The sequence below is a fragment of the Myotis nattereri genome, assembly GCF_964212035.1.
Source record: "Myotis nattereri genome assembly, chromosome: 1".
Lineage (NCBI taxonomy): Eukaryota > Metazoa > Chordata > Mammalia > Chiroptera > Vespertilionidae > Myotis > Myotis nattereri.
In genome coordinates this window covers 35106050-35125282 of record NC_138075.1, presented here as the reverse complement: position 1 = coordinate 35125282, position 19233 = coordinate 35106050, and the positions used below count along the sequence as shown (strand labels likewise).

Here is a 19233-nt window from a genome sequence, read left to right as displayed (position 1 = left end):
TCTCAGCCACGCAAACATCACTGTCACCTAAACCAGCAGTCACCCACCTTTCGGACCTCACAGACCACCAGTGGTCCGCAGACCACGGGTTGGTGACCACTGACCTAAACCATTATACCCTCAGATGTTTGTCCATGGAAATATACTAGATATAGAGCTCAAACTGTGAGAATATTTCAGTGCCATCATAACCCAAATGATGATTTTCCAACAGCAGACCCCCCCCCCCAAAAAAAAAAAAACACGGGTTCAATACTAATGAAACGGCATCAAAGTTTGGGATATTTTTTCCCATTGTAAATATTTTTGCATATATTTGTAATCATATGGTGCTGAAAATTAAAATATGAGAGGTATTGAGGATAAAGTCCTCCCCACAACCAACCCAATGCATCAGTAAGTCCTATTGAGTCAATCTGCAAAGTATATCCCAATCCATCCAGTTCTCCCCATCCCCATTACTACCGCCCTCTCCCAGTCACTGTCAGCTCATGCAGGCACTACGGCAATAGCTCCTCATGGGTATTCCTGCTTCTGTGCTGGTCCATCTCCTATCCTTTTCCCCTATAGCAGCCAATGGGACCTTTATAAATGCAGAGCAGGTCATATGACTTCCTAGTTTAAAAATCTTTCAGTGGCTTCTTGCAATGTTTGACATAAAGAAGAAACTCTACACCCTGGTCTGGGCATGAAAAGGCACTGCCAACCTTCCAAATCCATTTCTTGCCACTCTCCCATTTGCCTACCACACTCTAGCTACACCGACCTTTTTTTACAGTTTCTAGAATGACCCACGACTTTGCATTGCCTATTGCTCAGAACCTTTAAAATCATCTCTTGCCATAGTTGACTCTGTAGTTTCCTCCTTCTCTGACCTTCCTCTCTAAATGTCACCACCACTAGGTGCTCTCTCACACACCACTCTGTTTATTTCCTTTTTAGTCAACCCGCAAACCCCCTACTGCAATGCAAGCCCAGTGAGGGGTCTGCCTTGGTCACCGCTATGCTATATCGCTAGTGTCAGGCAGACAGTATGCCATATCGGTTGAATCAAAGGAAGGATGAATTGGTAAGGTCTTGCTTTAATAATATTGGCCTGACACTGGGTAAAACTTGTGTCATTCTGTATTACAGAAGTGTTTTGTGGGACTGCAAAGACAGAATCCAGAAGTTTAGAGACCATATCTGTGAGTACCCATCTAGACTTCAGAGGACAGCGAGGATAGCGCTGAAAGGGGGTGGAAAAATCCTCTGGAGCCAGTCTTGGCTCTGAGAAGAATGTGAATTTTATCCTCCAAGTCCCATGATTGCATCAGTAAGGGAAGATGATTTATTTGAGAGATAAAGGGGTTGGATAGAAAATCGGTATCACTATCTAAACAGGGCTATTGTTCCTTGGGAGCATCAAAATGTTTGCCATCTGTGAACTATCTTCACAGGCAAATTCAAGTTGATTTGAATCCGTTTTAGGAGCTGATCTATGTCTACTCCGTGCCTGCGCAAAAATTTATCAGGAAGGTAGGGTGTACCGTGTCCCAAAGAATTTGCATCAAAATATTAGAGGTACAATAACCATTTTGGATCTATATACATACCCTGGAACGTGAATGTCAAGAATATCTGTCCCTAGAAATGTTAAATTCTGGGGCCACCGAGATTTGGAGTAACTTTATCCAAGGCTGAGAAGGAGACCTCCCTAGTGACCTGAAGTCACCATAGGTCTTGTGACTGCGACAGAAGGAAAAACAGGGGGGTGAGCTGGCTACTGGCAGCCCCATTCTGGGATGCCTAGACCGGAAGAGTACCTTCTGTCCCTGGGCGAAGTGTCAGAAAAACAGCTGGTTTGAACAGTCTGAGATGGAAGGCTCACCATCTCCATTGACATCCTCACAGAAGCCAGACTTTATCTGGCGGTCACTGGCCCATCTTGCTGAAAGCTGGTATGGGGGTTGGGAGGTGGGGAGAAGCAGCTATCACAGAGTCCTCAGGCTGATTCCAAATCTGCACCATGAAAGAATGAAACTTTCCAAGAATCTTTACAGCCTGATTTATGAATTCAGTCTCAGGGAAGCAAATATACACAGGACTAGAGTATAATGACGCTTTTAGAATTACAAGAAGAAAAGGAAATGGGTCACATTTATTTTGCTTCTCTCCCAAATGTTTTAGGACAGAAGCAATATCTGGCATAGTGATGAAGAGTAATAATAAGCATCATAAATGCTACGTCTATTTGAGAAGGCCTCCATCTGGTAGCCTTCCTGCAAATCACTTCCCTCAGGAGGAGATAAGCTCTGCCCTGCCCCAGGGGCTGAGCCCTGCAAGCTCAGGCTGCTGCAGCTGGTGCCCACAGAGGGGAGGGGCAGAGGCCTGCCTCCCAGGGCCCAGGAACGGATGGAAAGGGCTGAGTGCCCACTCAGTCTCTCTAATTAAAAACCGCCATATGCTTAGGGCAGGCTCACCAATGTGTTTACCACAGGTCTGGGCTGCTTAGCTCATCTGCTTACAAGCAAAGCGCTCTTCAGCGTGCTTATTAAAAGCGCAGGTTTATGCTTGGGCCCATTCTGATTCTGTCGTTCTGGGGCCAGGCTGAGCAGGAACCTGCATTTCTAATCAGCACTCCTGGAGGTTCTGAGGAACCTGGTCCCCGGGCCACACTTTGAGAACCAGTAGCTTAACCCAATATTTTTCCAACTGGGGCCACTGGGTGCATTCCTGAGAGTTCTACAGAGAGAATTTTTACATGTTGTACCTTTATTTTGATGATAATTTTTCAAATGTTAAGAACATTCTGGATCATTTGGATGACAATTTGATAACCAAACCAAACACTAAAGCGCAAGCCTTCCACTGAAGTGTTTACAATCAGGTTGTACTTTTAACTTTGTTACAGGCTGATGAGTCTTTACTCAGATCCAGACGGAATTTGAATGTTCACACCAAAGTGAGGCCTCAATGGTATCTTTTCAGGACAGGAAGGAAAGGGAAGAGAAGGAAAGGAGAAGATTTTGACAAAGAACATCAATGTATTGGATTTGGGGCACCTATGGGATGTCCAATCGTCACTGGGGAAAAGGGTATGGAGCTCAGAAGAGACTTCTCCAAAACCAGCGAGCTGGGAGGTGCTACATAGACGGCGGTGGCTGAAAACAGAAATGAGGGACTGGAAGGAAGGTAGCAAGAGACTGGAAAGGAGGTCAGAGAGTAAGGAGAAACCCAGAAAAGAGAAACTTCAGAGAGATAAGGGAGGAAAAGGTTCTGAGGAAAGAACAATGTCTGTATGAGTGGGTACTGTCTCGGATTTTACTGTCAAATGAAGTAAGTTACAAAACAGTCTGTTCAATATGATATCACCTGTGCAATAAATTGTGCATGCCTGCACACTTCAAAAAATGTCTGAAAGGAACAAAAACAACAACCAGAGCAAAACAAAAGTCTGGGGTTATCTCTGAGAATTAGCAACAAGAGGGTACAATAGGGGAACCTTACCTTTTTATTTTGCACCATTTTGTACAGTTTAAATTTATTATTATGAACATATTACTTTCTCACTAATATTTTAAGAACTGGTCAGCAGTATGACATTACATTATCTGAGCGGACAAGGAAGCTGAGACTCAAATGAGGCCATTTGGGCAGCAAGAAGGTTGTCATTGGTGACTTTTACCAGAATGGTTTCAGGTAGGAATGTGGAAGCTGACCCAGCCCTAGTCTGAAACGCTGCTTCTCCAGCTTTAATATGCATGTACCAACCGCCTGGGGGTCTTCATTAAAATGCAGATTCTGACCCAGTAGGTCTGGGTGGAGCCTGAGATTTCTAACAGGCTCCCTCCCACATGATAACCACATGGCTGGTCCAGCACCACTGTTTTGAGTTGCAAGGTCATCAGAATACAGGAAATGGGAATGCGAAGAGACCACTATTTCCCCAAAAGTGCTCCCTAGAAGACTAACCCCGAGGCATGCTCTAATAAAAAAGATTCACAATCAAATGGTTTGGTAAGTACCACACACCCATCCTGACGGTACTACATTAAGTATTAGTGATTTCCTGAGGAAGTCTGCTGTCTTTTCACTCAGATGCTCCTAACAGAGCTAACCTTGCAGCAATGAAAACTTATCTTTATTGTCAGAGTCTGAAGTTCATAGGCCACCTGGAAGGTCTGGGGGAAGAGAATTACAGGGCAGCACGAGCTCAGGGGTGCACAGAGTCGGGAAACTGGAATACGACAAATTGCATTTTGTCTCCAATACAACAGCAACAGAAGTCTCTGAAAGGCAAGAAATCTCCAAAATAAACCTTTTAGGGCATGTGCACCAGTCACGCCTGATGCTCCTTTACAATACCTGCTATGATACTACCAGGTATTTGCTAAACCTTTTTCTAATGATTTATGGACCTTTCTAAAACTTAGCCCCGCATCAGCAGTAAGACTCCCAGCCACAGGAATGAGCATTCTTGTGAATACCTGAACTTGAATGTATCTATACCAGTGGCTTCACTGAGCAAGAACAGGAAACACAGAAGCTAACTTGACCTTGCTGCCGAAAGGAGTTCTTCCTGCTTGACATGAGCATAATCCTACTGTCTACTGACAGTGATTAAAATCAACCTGGCGAGGGTGGGCTGCACTGATGCCCTCACCTGCTGAGATGGAACCTCAGAGCTCAAATAACCTGCTGGTGGTGCCGAGTCATCATCCGCCCAGGACCTCCAGTGCTTGGCTGCCCGGGAATGGCCTTGTAGACCAGTGATGGCGAACCTATGACACGCTTGTCAGAGGTGACACGCGAACTCATTTTTTTGGTTGATTTTTCTTTGTTAAATGGCATTTAAATATATAAAATAAATATCAAAAATATAAGTCTTTGTTTTACTATGGTTGCAAATATCAAAAATTTCTATATGTGACATGGTACCAGAGTTAAGTTAGGGTTTTTCAAAATGCTGACACGCCAAGTTCAAAAGGTTCGCCATCACTGTTGTAGACTCTCTTCATAGGCACCTCACTGAGCAGCACGTTTCCGTGGGAGCCTGGATTTCAAAAGAAGCCTCCGTGCGGAAGAGAGCAGAGGCTATTCACCCTGCATGCCTTCGTCCTTTGAAAAGGCTGCCACCTCTCCTCCCTAACGTCTGAACTTGGCAGCAGAAGTTCAAGCCACGTGGGGCAACTTGCACAGGATTAGAATGACACCAGAATTGGCCAAAAAGGATGGCCTGACGCCTTACATTCACATGTGAGGTTTTCCATGGCCTTAGCTCTTCATTGGGTGTCTGGTCACTCAGTCAGTCCCAGCTCCCATACTTGCCTCTCAGATTTACTAGGGAGGGAAACAGGCCCTCAGATTTATTTACTTTTAGGGATAAATATATTTGAACAGCACTGTCACGTGGTGTCTATTTCAGGGACACTAGTTAGGAAAACACATGCCTGTTACAGTCCAGTGACATGCACTCAAGCTGGACTGTGTCAGGATGGCAGGGGACTGCTGGTTGTTCATGCTAATGCTGTTTCGTGAGGCTCCCATCACAGAGTGGTGGCAAAAGAAGCCAAATTAGTTTTAATAGTCACCTAACAAATGCACATTCCCTCTGTTAACTCTGTTATCAAATAACCTCCCTATCTACAATAAATATATTTTAAACTCACAGGGAAGAGTTATTTGGGAAATCAAGGAGTCACTTCTATTGGCCCTCACACGATGCCACGTGACTAAGCCCTCAGCCACCATGCAATCGCATGACTGTTTTACCGCATTCCTCTAGGTTTGCTTTATTATGTCCCTCTAGGTTTCTCCATTCCAATGTGCTAATTTTAAAGAATTTAGAAGCCAGCTTCCAACCTATAATGAGAAAGACTTTGCACTCTATTCTTATATAAAGCACTTTAATTGCTACTAACATCACTGAAGTCAGTGTATACACAGGAAGAAGGGTGTACCCTCGAAATCATTTATCCCCTAAGGGAAAAATACTTCTAAAGAAACAAAAAGCAGAGGAGATAAGTAGGAGAGGGGGATCATGAAAAATGTTGTGCTTTAGGGTTTGTTTTAAAGTGCTACCTGGGTGTTCTCCACCCAGGAGCTGGGAAGAGGTTCTCTACCTTCACTTGACTGCCCATTAACTAGACTGTCTAGCACAGCCGTGGACAAACTACGGCCCGCAGGCCGGATCCGGCCCATTTGAAATGAATAAAACTAAAAAAAAAAAAAAAAAAAAAAGACCGTACCCTTTTATGTAATGATGTTTACTTTGAATTTATATTAATTCACACAAACACCCCATCCATGCTTTTGTTCCGGCCCTCCGGTCCAGTTTAAGAACCCATTGTGGCCCTCGAATCAAAAAGTTTTCCCACCCCTGGTCTAGGGCCTAATTTATTGATCTAATTCTGATTCCTCTGCTGAATTCTATAATGAAATCGGATGTGGTGGATGATTTTGGAAGAAGAATACCCTCAACATATACAATGTCTGGAACATAAAATAATGGCTTATGCTTTTCCTGCATTTGAAAACATCCAGATTTCTCAGGGTAAACTATCATGGCCAAGGTAAAAGATTCTAAGTTATAAGTGACCTTAAAAATTATTTAGTGACCTTAGGTCTTGCTTAGGGACAAGAGAGACTCTGGATCCAACTCTGGTCCCTGTCTTCCCTGACTAGCTGGGAAAAAACCTTATCAAGGCCCAAATCCCTTGTTCCTTGATAAGAGAAAGGAGGGCGGCAGAGACCCACTTGGCCCATGTAAGAAACAAGCTTGGCTGGCTAAAGGGTGTGCTAATGGGAGGTTCCAGTACCCAGAGGGGCTGTGGCCACTCCCCATCATCGGCAGGGTAGGAAATTGGAAATGAGCTGGAGTCTAACACAAAGCCAGCCCTTCCTGAGACAGGAGACCCAGCCCTGGGAAGGAAGGAGGGGTGCATTGGCTCCATTCAGGAGATCCTGGAGGATGCTCACCGCTGAGGAGGCTGGGGGTCAGCCAGCTCAGGGCACTGCTCCGAGTGAGTGAGGGTTCTGCCACCGAGGCCCAGCTGTGACTCTGAATTCTCTCCTCTCCCCCGCATCCTCCTGGCCTTGTGCTCGGGCTCTGCTCGCCTGTTTGACCAACTAGGACATGACTACGGGGTTGAGCCGGAACCACCCTGTGCTGAATCCCCCCCCCCCCCCCCCCCAACACCCAGGGAAAGCTCAACTGCGCAGACAGGCTGCTTCAACCAGGAAAGCTGCCACTTTACCTTTTTGCTTATTGAAAAACAGCAGCGGGGGCGCGATGCCAGGACCCCGGGGCCCAGGGCTCTCCGCGGCCGCGGGAGTTTCTTTGGAACTCGCTGCCTCTGCAGGTGTCTGCGGCACCACGGGCTCCTGGGGCGCGGGGGCCCCGTCTCCGGAGGGCAGCTCCTGGCCAGTTCGGGCGACGGCCGAGGGGAACTTAAGGAAGGGGCCCTGCTCGGCCAGGCCCGGCTGGCTGGGCGCGCGCTGCTCGGCCCGGGCCCCCGGCTCCTCCCGGATGGCATCCAGGGCGCCCGGCTTCATCGGGGGCGAGTCCTGCTCCCGCTTGGGGCTCTCCTCCGAGGCCGAGGACGCATCGCACGACTCGATGATGAGCTCACTGTCCAGCTCGGCCTCGCGCTCCTCCCTCAGGATGCTGTACTGGATGGACGGCGAGGCCGGCGAGGGTGGCGGGCCGCCCACGTGGCCGAAGGTCACGTAACCGGAGGCCAGCGCATCCTCAGCGGCCAGTGGGTCCTCGGACACCAGCTCGATCTCTGAGTCCCCTGACTCTGCACTGCTGGCCTCGTGGTCCAAGGGGCTGGGGATGGTGGGCCGCCCGGACCTGGCCTTGACCTCGGGCCTGTCGGCCACGTGGCCCGCCGGCTGCGGGCTCTCGGAGGTTTCATAGGATAACCCCTTCGCTTCTTTAATGGCAGTGATCAGCTCATCCTCGGAGATGCTGCCTTTCCCCTGGGATTCTGCAGCAGATGGTTCTGTCGTCCCACAGAGCGAAGGAGAGCGGAAGAGGCGCGCACACACATGGACAGACAGATGGACAGGGAGAAGAAATAAAACAAAGTTTTATTATTGCTTGAGAAACACATAGCTCATTAGCACAAAAAATATCTGTTTCTAGGGCTATGCTGGAAAGACAGGCCACCTGACCTAAAAGGCGAATGACCGTTAAGGCCCAATTAATCAGGGTTTCACACACCTATTTATCTCAACCTGGCTGTTTAAAAGTGACCCAGCAACTTCCTAGCAACAGCAGCACCTCGGTTGTTTTTCCTGTTTCCACGTGACCCAGACTCTAGAAGTCATTGATTTCGGTATCTGATTTATTCTCCCGGGGAAGTTTTCCAATGTCACAGATTTCGTTAGTTAACCTGGTGGACATAACCCTTTAATTTGGCCCACCGCTATCAACAGATCTGAAAACCACCCAGGATTCCTTGTCCACTGTTGTTTGTGTTCCCTTCTTGAAGCAAACAAAGAAAGCTGATTGAGATCCTGGGGTACAACTTGATCTCTGAGCTTTATATTTCCCATAAGAAACAATCATTTTACTCTTTTTTAGTAAAAAGTGTAACTAGGTGAAGCCCTATAAGAGAGAGATTTTGCCCATTCCAGAGAGCACAACCCAGTGGGCTTCGAAGGGTGGAGCCCACCTCTACTCTTCGCCCTGTCTTCACCTCCTCAGGAGAAGCACAGAACCCGAGAGTGCCCCGGCCCCCTGGTATGAATGCCTGGCTGCTACCTGGTGTCTATCCAGATGGGCCGAAAACCTTGGCAATCTTGCCTATATCTCTGTCCCTTCGGATCACCATGACAATAGTTTCAGGAACTTGGTTTTCCCTTGCCCTATAGTAGGATTTTCAGAATATCCTAGACCAGTGATGGTGAACCTATGACACGCGTGTCAGAGGTGACACGCGAACTCATTTTTTTGTTGATTTTTCTTTGTTAAATGGCATTTAAATATATAAAATAAGTATCAAAAATATAAGTCTTTGTTTTACTATGGTTGCAAACATCAAAAAATTTCTACATGTGACACGGCACCAGAGTTAAGTTAGGGTTTTTCAAAATGCTGATACGCCGAGCTCAAAAGTTTCACCATCACTGTCCTAGACAGTGGTCTCTGGCCTTTCTGGGAGCAAGAACTACTTGGGAATGATGGCTAAGGGGTAATGGGTTTTTTTTGGGGGGGGGTAATGAAAATGCTCTAAAATTTATTATGGTGATAGATACACACTTCTGTGAATATACAAAAAGCTATTAGAATGTAAACGGGCACATTGTATGCTATGTGGATTATATCTCAATAAAAAGAAATAAAAAGAGATGGAAGGAGGCTTTCCCCTGAATTAGCACTTATAGAACTGCCTGACCTATATTAGACTGTACTATAAGTGAGAAGTAACTTTATATATGTTAAGCCACTGATTTGGGAATTTATCTGAATCTAAATGAATGCACCCCTTTAGTCTGGATTCTGCTCTAACTGCTTGCCTAAATTCACTGATCACGTTCAGATCATTTTTGAGTTCTGACCCATTAAGAGGATACTGCAATCCTTGAGGGAGGAATTATGACAACCTAATGAGTTGTGGTGGCCATAGGGATAGAAAAGATAGGACAATTCAAGAAACACTGAAGAGAGAAAAACCACAGACTCAGTGTCTGACTCATGTGGTGGGTGAGAAAAAAATGGGGTGTCAGAGATCACTCAGAAAAGGTGAACCTGGGTGAGTAAAATGAACAGGAATTACCTACCCAGAAACATGGAAGTCAGAACAGTGAGCTGTTTTGATGGGAAAGAGGGAGAAAATTCTGATCTTAGACCTCTTCCCTTCCTGTGGCTCATACTAGTCCTGTTTCTCCCGTTGGAAGCCTCTGTCTGACCATCTAACCTGCAGGCTGACCAAACTTCAGCTTGTTCAACGTTCCTAGGAGACCTCAAAGCAGGTAGGCAGGGCCCTGGGTTACAAATGGCCCTGCAGGGCAGTTCATCCTGGGTGCAAGCCAGCCTGGGAATGGGTCCTTCAGGAAACAGGTTTGTGCTGGCTCATCCTGCACAACCGGAAGCCCCGGGTGGTTTGTATTTGTGTGATGATATGATTAATGTCTGTCTCTTCACCTCCCCCAATCTCCCTGACCCCAAACTGAAAGCACCCACTGAGGGCAAAGGGCAGCCAAGGTATTTTTGTTCAAAATCAGATCTCCAGCACCTAGTGCAGTGCCTGGCACTCAGAAAGTACTGATAAATAGAGCTCATTTGAGGACTAGCTCAAATCTTTAGAACACTGGTTCTTAATTAGGTGTAAGGCTCAAAATGGCCCTCAGAAATTCTGACTTGTAGAAGGAAGTCTGGGTGGGGTCCCCACATCTGCCTTTTGTAACCACTCACTGCAAAAGTGATTCCAGTAGTCACCTCCAGTTAGGGTTGGCAGATTTCGCAAACAAAAATGCAAGACACCCAGTTAAATTTGAATATCAGCTAAAAAAATGACTTTTTATTAATATAAGTGTGTCCCATGAAATTTGAGTTTTTATTTGGCAACCCTACCTACCTCCAATTGAAAACCACATGTTAGAGCATTCAGAAAAGAAGGCTCAAGGATCTTGCTTCATTTACTCAAGAGTTTGGTTTTTTTTTTTTGATTGCTTAAGGTATTACAAATAGTAATACATATGTCTCCTTTTTTTCCCCATTGACCTCCCCCCTGCCTCCTTCCTTCCTCCCCCGCCCCCCCCCCCCCCCAACCCGGTGTCTTGCGTCTATTGAGTGTGCTTATATCAGTGGTTCTCAACCTGTGGGTCGCGACCCCTTTGGGGGGTCGAATGACCCTTTCACAGGGGTTGCCTAAGACCATCGGAAAACACATATATAATTACATACTGTTTTGTGATTAATCACTATGCTTTAATTATGTTCAATTTGTAACAATGAAATTGGGGGTCACCACAACATGGGGAACTGTATTAAAGGGTCGCAGCATTAGAAAGGTTGAGAACCACTGGCTTATATGCATGTATACAAGTCCTTCGGTTGATCTCTTACTCAAGAGTAAGGATGTTATTAGACAACTGTGGGGTGTGGGAGGAAGGGGCCTGATGGGTTTCATCTTGGGCAAGTAAAGGTACTATTTTTAAAAGAATTCATCCTTCTTATGAGTCAAAAGAAACTAAATAGATCGTGTAGACATTGCCCTCCATTCTTTTTTTTTTTTAATATATTTTTATCGATTAAAGAGAGAAACATCAATGACCGGGATCAAACCTCGACCTCTGGTTCACAGGTTGACGCTCAACCACTGAGCCATGCAGGCTGGGCTGCCCTCCATTTTTAATGGCAACTAAAATTTAACGAAGTGCTGGGAGGAACCTGGGAAAATTTTAGACCAAAAGAGAAGTTTTCCTACTCTCATTTAAAACCTTATGGGAGTTTGGCTAAGATACTGGTTGTTATGTGTCAAGACTAACACAGCAAAGCTGGAAACAGTCAATAAAAATAATAAAATAGAATCTAGAAACTGAGGAGGTTAGAACCACCCTACTTGAGAAGATGTGTTTGCGGCTGCTGCTAAGAAGGACGATATGATTAAGAAGGATAAAAGGAAACATGAACATGGCCAGTTTACCAAGTTGCAGTTGCCAGTGTCCAACTGTGAATGATGCTGCCATTCAGGTGTCCCCTTTGCTGCTGGCTGACTCTCCCCTCATCACTCAGAGGGATCCTCTGAAAACACGAGTCTAATCCTGCCGCTCTCTCCTTCCTTCTCCCCACTCCAGCGACAGTGACTTTCCGTGCAACTTGAACACACAGGGCATTCCCAGCTGCAGCTTCTTCACTGGCTGTCCTTCCTCAGCTGTCTACCTGGCTCGCCCCCTCATTCCATTCAGGTCTCTGCTCAAAGCCACCAGCAAGCGAAGCCTTTCCTCACCTCCCCACCTCCCCATCCCTCTCTTTCACTATATCTTGTTTTATTTTTCTTCATAACCATTGTAACTACCTAATGTTATATTATATATTCATTTACTTGTGTGCAAGTCTTCCCAACTAGAATGCAAGCTCCATGCAGGCAGCAATCTTGTGATTCATCATAGACCCCCAGTGCTGATGGTACAATGCCCGGAGTAAATGGTTAATGTATATTTGTTGAATGAATGATGGTACTTCCCAGCTTAAACCCTCCGATGGTTTCCCATTGCATTTGGAACAACATCCAAATCCCTTATCCTAGTACATGAAGCCTTGAATAATCTAGGCCCCGCCTACCTTTCCAACTCAGTTCTATTCCATACTTCTTCCTTACTCCTTTACACCGTCTTCCATAATTCAGCCTTGGGGCCTGTGCATTTGCTATCCTCCGTTCCTGGGCCCCTCTCTTTGAATTGTGGGGTCCTTCTCCTCATTCAGATCTCAGTTCACATGTCGCATTCTCAGAGAGGCCATCCCTGACCCCTCACACCCAACACGCTATCACTCTTTATAGCACTCACACTCCATAAACACTACCTATTTATGTGTTTCTTTTTATTGTTTCCTCTCACTAGCAGGTAAACTCCATGAGCATAGGGATTCATAAATCTTGTACTGCAATTTGTCTGGTGTCCCGCATGTGTCTGACATAGAGAAGTCACTCAGTAAGTATTTTTTAAATAAAAGAATGAATTTTGAAAATGAGTAGGAGAATCACAGACCTCCTCAATGCAAGGAAATCGCAACAGTAATTTTCAAAGAGTTAAAATTAAAATTGGCCCTGGCCAGTTTTGCTCAGTGGATAGAGTGTTGCAGCCAGAGGACTGAAGGGTCCAGGGTTTGATTCCGGGCAAGGGCATGTGCCTCAGTTGCAGGCTCAATCCCCAGCCATGGCCAGGGTGCATGCGGGAGGCACCTGATCGATGTGTCTTTCTCACATAGATGTTTCATGTTTCTTTCTCTCTGTCTCTCCCTCTCCTTCCCACTCTCTCTAAAAACAAATGGAAAAATATCCTTAGGTGAGGATTAACAAAGAAAAGAAAAGAAAATTAAAATTGATTTACCTTTTATTGCTCCTTTCTTTTTAAGGGAAGCTGGGTGCTTTAATGACGACCTCTGGATTATTGGCCTCTCTGAGGCTAATAATACCTCAAAGAAAATCCATGACCACCAAAACAAGCTCTAGGTGTGTGTGTCAAACAATATGGTGCCCATGGGTCAATGGGCTGGTGTATCAGGGAAATTATGATTTATCTAAAATGCTTCACTTGTACTTTTGGCTGATATTTGCTGAGAAGAAACTTTCAATATTTAAAAATGTAAGAATTGTTGCCTCTGTACCTCAGTGTATAATTATTTAGCAAGATGAAAACAGTTATGTTGGAGGAAGTTACAAAAGGACATAGTCTACTGGGATTGAAGAAAATATATTAGACTCCTTGCTTAAGCTTCAGGGTCTGTGACTGAAATTGTTCTAAATTAGAATTTCTCCTGATTCATGATTCACATAATTAGAAATATTCCCCAGAATTGGTGATTTTCTTATTTATTACACAATGATATAAACAGAACTTTTTTTGTTTAGAATGTTTTCCTTTCCCTCAATTTCTATGTAGGATCTTATGTAATTCTTGGTATTTGCCTTATCTGTTGGCACTGGAAATGGCAGAGTGACCCAAGACCCAACAGATGTAATAAAGTCCAAACTGTCCAGTGTCTATGGGTAGAGTGGCATATGATGTCAGGGACTCATAAGTTGAGAAGGGGGTTAGGCTAAACTTTTGGGATAAAAAGAATAAGGAGAAAGGTCTCAATGACAAGCTGATTCCTTCTATCTCTTCTATTAATTTTATTCTTAACTGTTGTTTTATGACTCAGGTATTATGATGTAGAGGATGGGTGAAGAGAGGAGCTGAACATGGGAGAGAGCTGTGCAATGGGATAAGGGGCTTTCTCTTTCTTGAATAAACCTTGCTTATGATGTTTATTTGGAGAAACTAAAGAGAAAAACATTGTCCTTACCCCATGCCGTCAACTGGGCAAATCAAGATCATAAAACTCTAAGGTCATGTGAGCATATCTGTTTTCCTTTTCTCTTGAAGTTTCTCCAGATGGTTATTAAAAATGAAAATTCCATAATAATAACTAATGAACCCTGGTCAAGTCTTTATCATTAACTTTGTAAACTTCAATTTGTACATGAGGCATGTGCCATGTAAGTGGACTTATATGTGCTGGGGTATTTCACTCTTCCTAAAGACTGGCTGAAGTTCTTCTAGACCGACCACCAAGCAACCCTGGAGCTCTGTAAAAGACAGCTAGTAATGTAGCTTCCATCTTCAGAGCATCCATATCTTTATCTCATGGAATAGGATTGTACGGTGCATTGCCAGAAAGACTACAAGGAGGCTTTGAGGCCCAGTTATGTCCCTATCTCGTGTTGTAGGCTGGGGCAACTCACATCTAATACACTGAGGGCCTCAGCTTCCTTATTTGTCATCACAACCAAATCTTAATTTATATTTTATGGAAAATTCACTGTACCCTCATACCTCCTGTCCTTGTACCTTCTCCGATTAGAAGGCCGCCCCGCCCCTTTACCTGTTTATTTCCTCCTGCTCTTTTAAGAGTCACTGCAGGTGCCAGTTCACCGGGGGAGCTGTTGGACCCTGCTGCTCCTCAACACTCTATGTTTTCCTCTCTCAGAATACAAATCACACCAGAGTCTATTTTCTTGGTCAATTGCCCCACTAGAGGGCAGGAACCGATTTATGTTTGTTTTTTAAAATTCTGTCATCAGTACTTAGTAGAGTGACTGACCAAAAGAACATGTGTGCAAAGTGTTTGTTGAGTGAGTGAATACATTTGAAAATCAGGGACTTGGCGCAGTGGATTTTTAAGACCCCCTGGAACTTTATAGTTGAATGAGTCTGAGGTAAGGTTGGGGAAGGGGAGGAATTGATGATAAATCTTTAGGGAAATAGAATAGCAGGGTCTTCCATTAAGTCCACTTCGTTCTAACGCTTGGACTTACTGCAATATCAGGGTGTAGAGAAATCATTCCTAATCCTGAGGTTTTGGATCCATTTTAAGAGTTCAGTGGAAGCTCATTCATCTGAGGTGCTGAAAATCACTTTTTATAAATCACTTTTTAGGTTTGTAAATCACTTTTGGGTAGGGTCAGAATGCCAGCCACTAGAAACAGGGAAAGATTCAAGGCCCTCAAACTGTCCTCTTCATCCTGATGCCTCATGGGCATTCACACACAAGATGGAGATGCACATGGGATGGAAATGCATATATGATGGGAGATGCACGGGGTGAGGTGGGGGAGCTCCTGTTACCACTCTGGCCTTTTCTAGGTAGAGGTGACCCCCTTTATACTGAGAGTATGTATTAAGTGTGGTTTTAACATCCTGCCTGAGCCAGAGTAGAAAAACGTTCAAGTTGAATAAAATCACAACCTAGGGGATTTCAAACTTTTAAAAATTCTATCCACTGCAGGCCCGGGGTCCAGGGTTCGATTCTGGTCAAGAGCATATGCCCAGGTTGTGGGCTCAGTCCCCAGTGGGGGGCGTGCAGGAGGCAGCCAATCAATGATTTCCTCTCATCATTAATGTTTCTATCTCTGACTTCCTTCCCCTTCCTTAGGATAAACTGAGAGCGGCAGTTTATTCTACTGAAATCAATAAAAATATTTTTTTTTAAAAAAAATTCTATCCAAATAAATCCTTTAGTTTAAAAAATAAAATTGTATGCAGATCTTCAATACATTAAAAGATAAAAATGACAGTGCTGAGATTTAAGGGGGAGGAGAGAAGTACTCTTTGGTAGGTTACCTCTCATTGTCCATGACCCCCCAAAAGAGTGAGGCTCACTCCCCACTCATTGTACAGACTTGGAGCTGGGGCCCTGCCCAAGTTAACCCAGCGGATCTCAGGGGAACAGCCAAGATGCTCACCACATGATGCCTCCAGGATGTCTGGGAGGAAAGCTGCCCTAGAAGTAGGTGGTACCTCCCTCTCTGCTGTGAACGGCAGACCCACAGGAGGATTTAATGTTCCCAGTATGTCATTCTTTCCCCTCAATAGAAGAAAGAAACATTACAAAGCAAATCTGATAGGACTTTAACATCTATCTCAAATCTCAGCCTTTGTACGTGGGCACAAGACTGGAAAAGTTGGGCGTTAACTAAATAAGTAAAGTTGAGACTTGACTGCAATTCTTGATTCCTTAATATTCAGATTTCCATGTGCTGGGTCTTCCCAAGGTAGGGAATACAATTTCCTTACCTGTTCCAAAAGATGGAGGAGTGATGGATTCTGGGCTGTCATCTTCAGGCTCTGAGACGGTGACAGTAGGGACTGTGTCAGGACTCGGTTTCAGACAGATATCTTGCTTCTCGGGGGTCTTCTCTTGGGTAGCAGCTTCAACAGAAGGCTCAATTTCAGTCAGCGTGATTTTGATGGGGGCAGTGACCAGGGAGGCTCGATGGTGCTCTTCAGAGAGATCATCTATATAAGGAGCAAATGTTGATTCTTCAAATAAATGGTCCTTGAGGATCTTTCCCTCCACAGGAGCTGCTTTCTCTGGTTCACGGGCCTTTTCAGATTTTATTGAGATTTCAGTGTCCTTATTCTTAAAGTCAAAGTCTTTTTCTTCCAACTTGGGGTGATGTTGCTCCTGATAGCTCACCTCCTCAGGCCTGGTTATGTCAATGTACTTGTAAGCTTCTGCTTTCATCTGGTCCAGGGGGTCTGCTAAGATCTTGTTCACTTCGGTGGACTCTGCAGGAGTCATCTCTATTCCAGAATCAGAACTAAATAAGCCGCGAGGCTCCGTCCCAGGCACATCTGGTAAGGAGGGCCCAGAGGTACTCAGCTTCTCAGGGCTCTCTGATGTGGTGATGTGGCCATTTTCTTTCTGAAGAATTCCAGTGAAATATGTGGAATCCTCCTGAGGTGGGTAACAGATGTCGGAAATCAGAGATGTGTAGCACGCTCCTTCCCCATCCTTTGATGCTGTTGAAAAGGGATGATCCATGGCACGGGAGACATCTGCCACACCTAGGAACCCAAACAGCAGCAGACGGTGAGTGGGCACTGGGCTGCAATCTTCTCTCCTGCCTAACCCACCACCCACCCCTGCCCTGTGGAGACACAGCATCCTGTCTCCTCCACATCTCGGGGTTCCCTCTCAGCACCAGCATGTTTATTTCTCTCGTCTCCCTGAGAGCCCCCAGCACCGGTGTGTCCCCTGCAGCTGACTACAGAGGCTCACACAGCTGCCATGGCCAGAGAAGTTGGGGACAGATCCCAGAGGACCAGAAAGTTGCTTTTCAACATCAACTACCTCAATACACAGTGACTTGGTCTTAGTATTATTCAATAGAAGCCCTCTTTGTATCTAAAGCATTTATGACTCTTTAAGCTGAGGTGGAAATGTAGGCTAATTCAGGTCTGAAAGTGCAACAATGGGATAGTTGACTGGGGAAAGGGGCTGCTGTTGAACTCAGAGCTGGAAGAGGCCCCAGGATACCCTTTCGTTCACCCCTTTCCTTTAGGGACTCCTGCCCTACCTGGATGGGTGCCATCCCTTCTCTTTTTAAAGGTCCTCAGAGAAAGGGACTCCTAGTTTTCCGATGGGCTCATCCCAAAGTGGTATCACCTTAATGGTGCTCTTCCTTATTTCTTCAGTTTTCTCATTTTGTTTCACGCTCATTCACTCATCTACTGCCCATTCTTCGCCTTCCAGTGATACTCACAACGCCCCCCCCCCCCCCCCGGGATTTCTTAGTTCCACTGGTGGTGCTAAGGACAAAACAGGTTTCCAAGTTGGAGTCTAAAGAATGTTTTCACCTGCCCTTCATTCTACTCATAAACCAGCCAAAAGTTCATTAGTAGGCAGAAGAGGAAAACCCTCTATTAATTTTCTTGTCTGTGAAATGTGATAAGGAAGAAAACTAATAATGTTTATTGAGGTGTTGCTATATGCTAAGCAGTTGGATTTTACCTAATTCTTACAACTATTTTATAAATTAAGCCCCACACTCTCAACATAAAAGCACATATCACACACACACACACACACACACACACACACAAACACACACAGACAAACACACGCAAAGAATATTCCAGATTAGGGCACCAACTCATAAAAGTAATAAAAGTAGTAGCTGTAATAAAATAGTAATAGCTAATATTTGAGTGTTTGCTGTGTGCCAGACATAATTCCAAGCTTTTTATTAATATTGACTCATTTAATAATCATAGTCATCTTAGGAGATTGGTACTATTAGCTCCATTTCACAGATGAGGAAACTGAGGAACAGAGAGGCTACGTACCTCACCTAAGATCGCACACATAGAAAGCAACACAGCCAGGATTCAAACCCCAGTAGTCTAGAAGTCAGGAAACTTCCCTTCATGTCCTGTGCACCTTCTTAAAATCAGTTTGTGACATTTATTTTTTTCCAGTAATTTTGAATCTAGTACTAGCATTATCACAAGTAAACTTAACTTTTGCGTTTTCCTAGCTGTTTTCTTGGTTATACGAGTCATTGTTTGTCTAAGGCAGTGGTTCTCAACCTTCCTAATGCCGCGACCCTTTAATACAGTTCCTCATGTTGTGGTGACCCCCAACCATAAAATTATTTTCGTGGCTACTTCATAACTGTAATTTTGCTACTGTTAGGAATCATAATGTAAATATCTGATACGCAGAATGTATTTTCATTGTTACAAATTGAACATAATTAAAGCATAGTGATTAATCACAAAAACAATATGTAATTATATATGTGTTTTCCGATGGTCTTAGGCGACCCCTGTGAAAGGGCCGTTCAACCCCCAAAGAGGTCACGACCCACAGGTTGAGAACCGCTGGTCTAAGGGGAATGAAAAAAGCACAAAGCCTCTTCTCCATTCTAGCCCTTTCCTGCCTCAGCACCTTGGCACTCGCTGATTTCTTTGTGTGGACCTCTCTCCCCCCAGATACCTGTGTACCTAACCCCCTCATGCTGATCTTTGTCCAAGTCACCTTCATAAGGGAGATGACAATGTCCACTACCTAAAACCTGTCCTGCCTTCTCCACTCCGTGGCAACCCTGTTCCCTCCTACCCTTCCTTACTTTTTCTTCCTGTATCATTTGTCTCCTCCTAATATATTATATAACTAACTTATTTACCTATTACTTATGTATTGATTGTCTCTCCTTGCTAGGCATGCTCCATGAGGTCAGGAATCTTTGA

The 19233-nt window shown here is 44.8% G+C and overlaps 1 protein-coding gene across 1 annotated transcript in view; it reads right to left on the bottom strand.

Annotated features, from left to right (window-relative positions):
- Positions 1-19233, bottom strand: part of RTN1 (reticulon 1) — a 180137-nt gene that overhangs the window by 71408 nt on the left and 89496 nt on the right. The window contains exons 2-3 of the mRNA XM_081110216.1: positions 16273-17046; positions 7239-7988 (exon numbers count right to left, since the gene is read on the bottom strand). Of these exons, the coding sequence (XP_080966342.1) occupies positions 7239-7988; positions 16273-17046 (1524 nt within the window). The remainder of the gene's footprint in view (positions 1-7238; positions 7989-16272; positions 17047-19233) is intronic.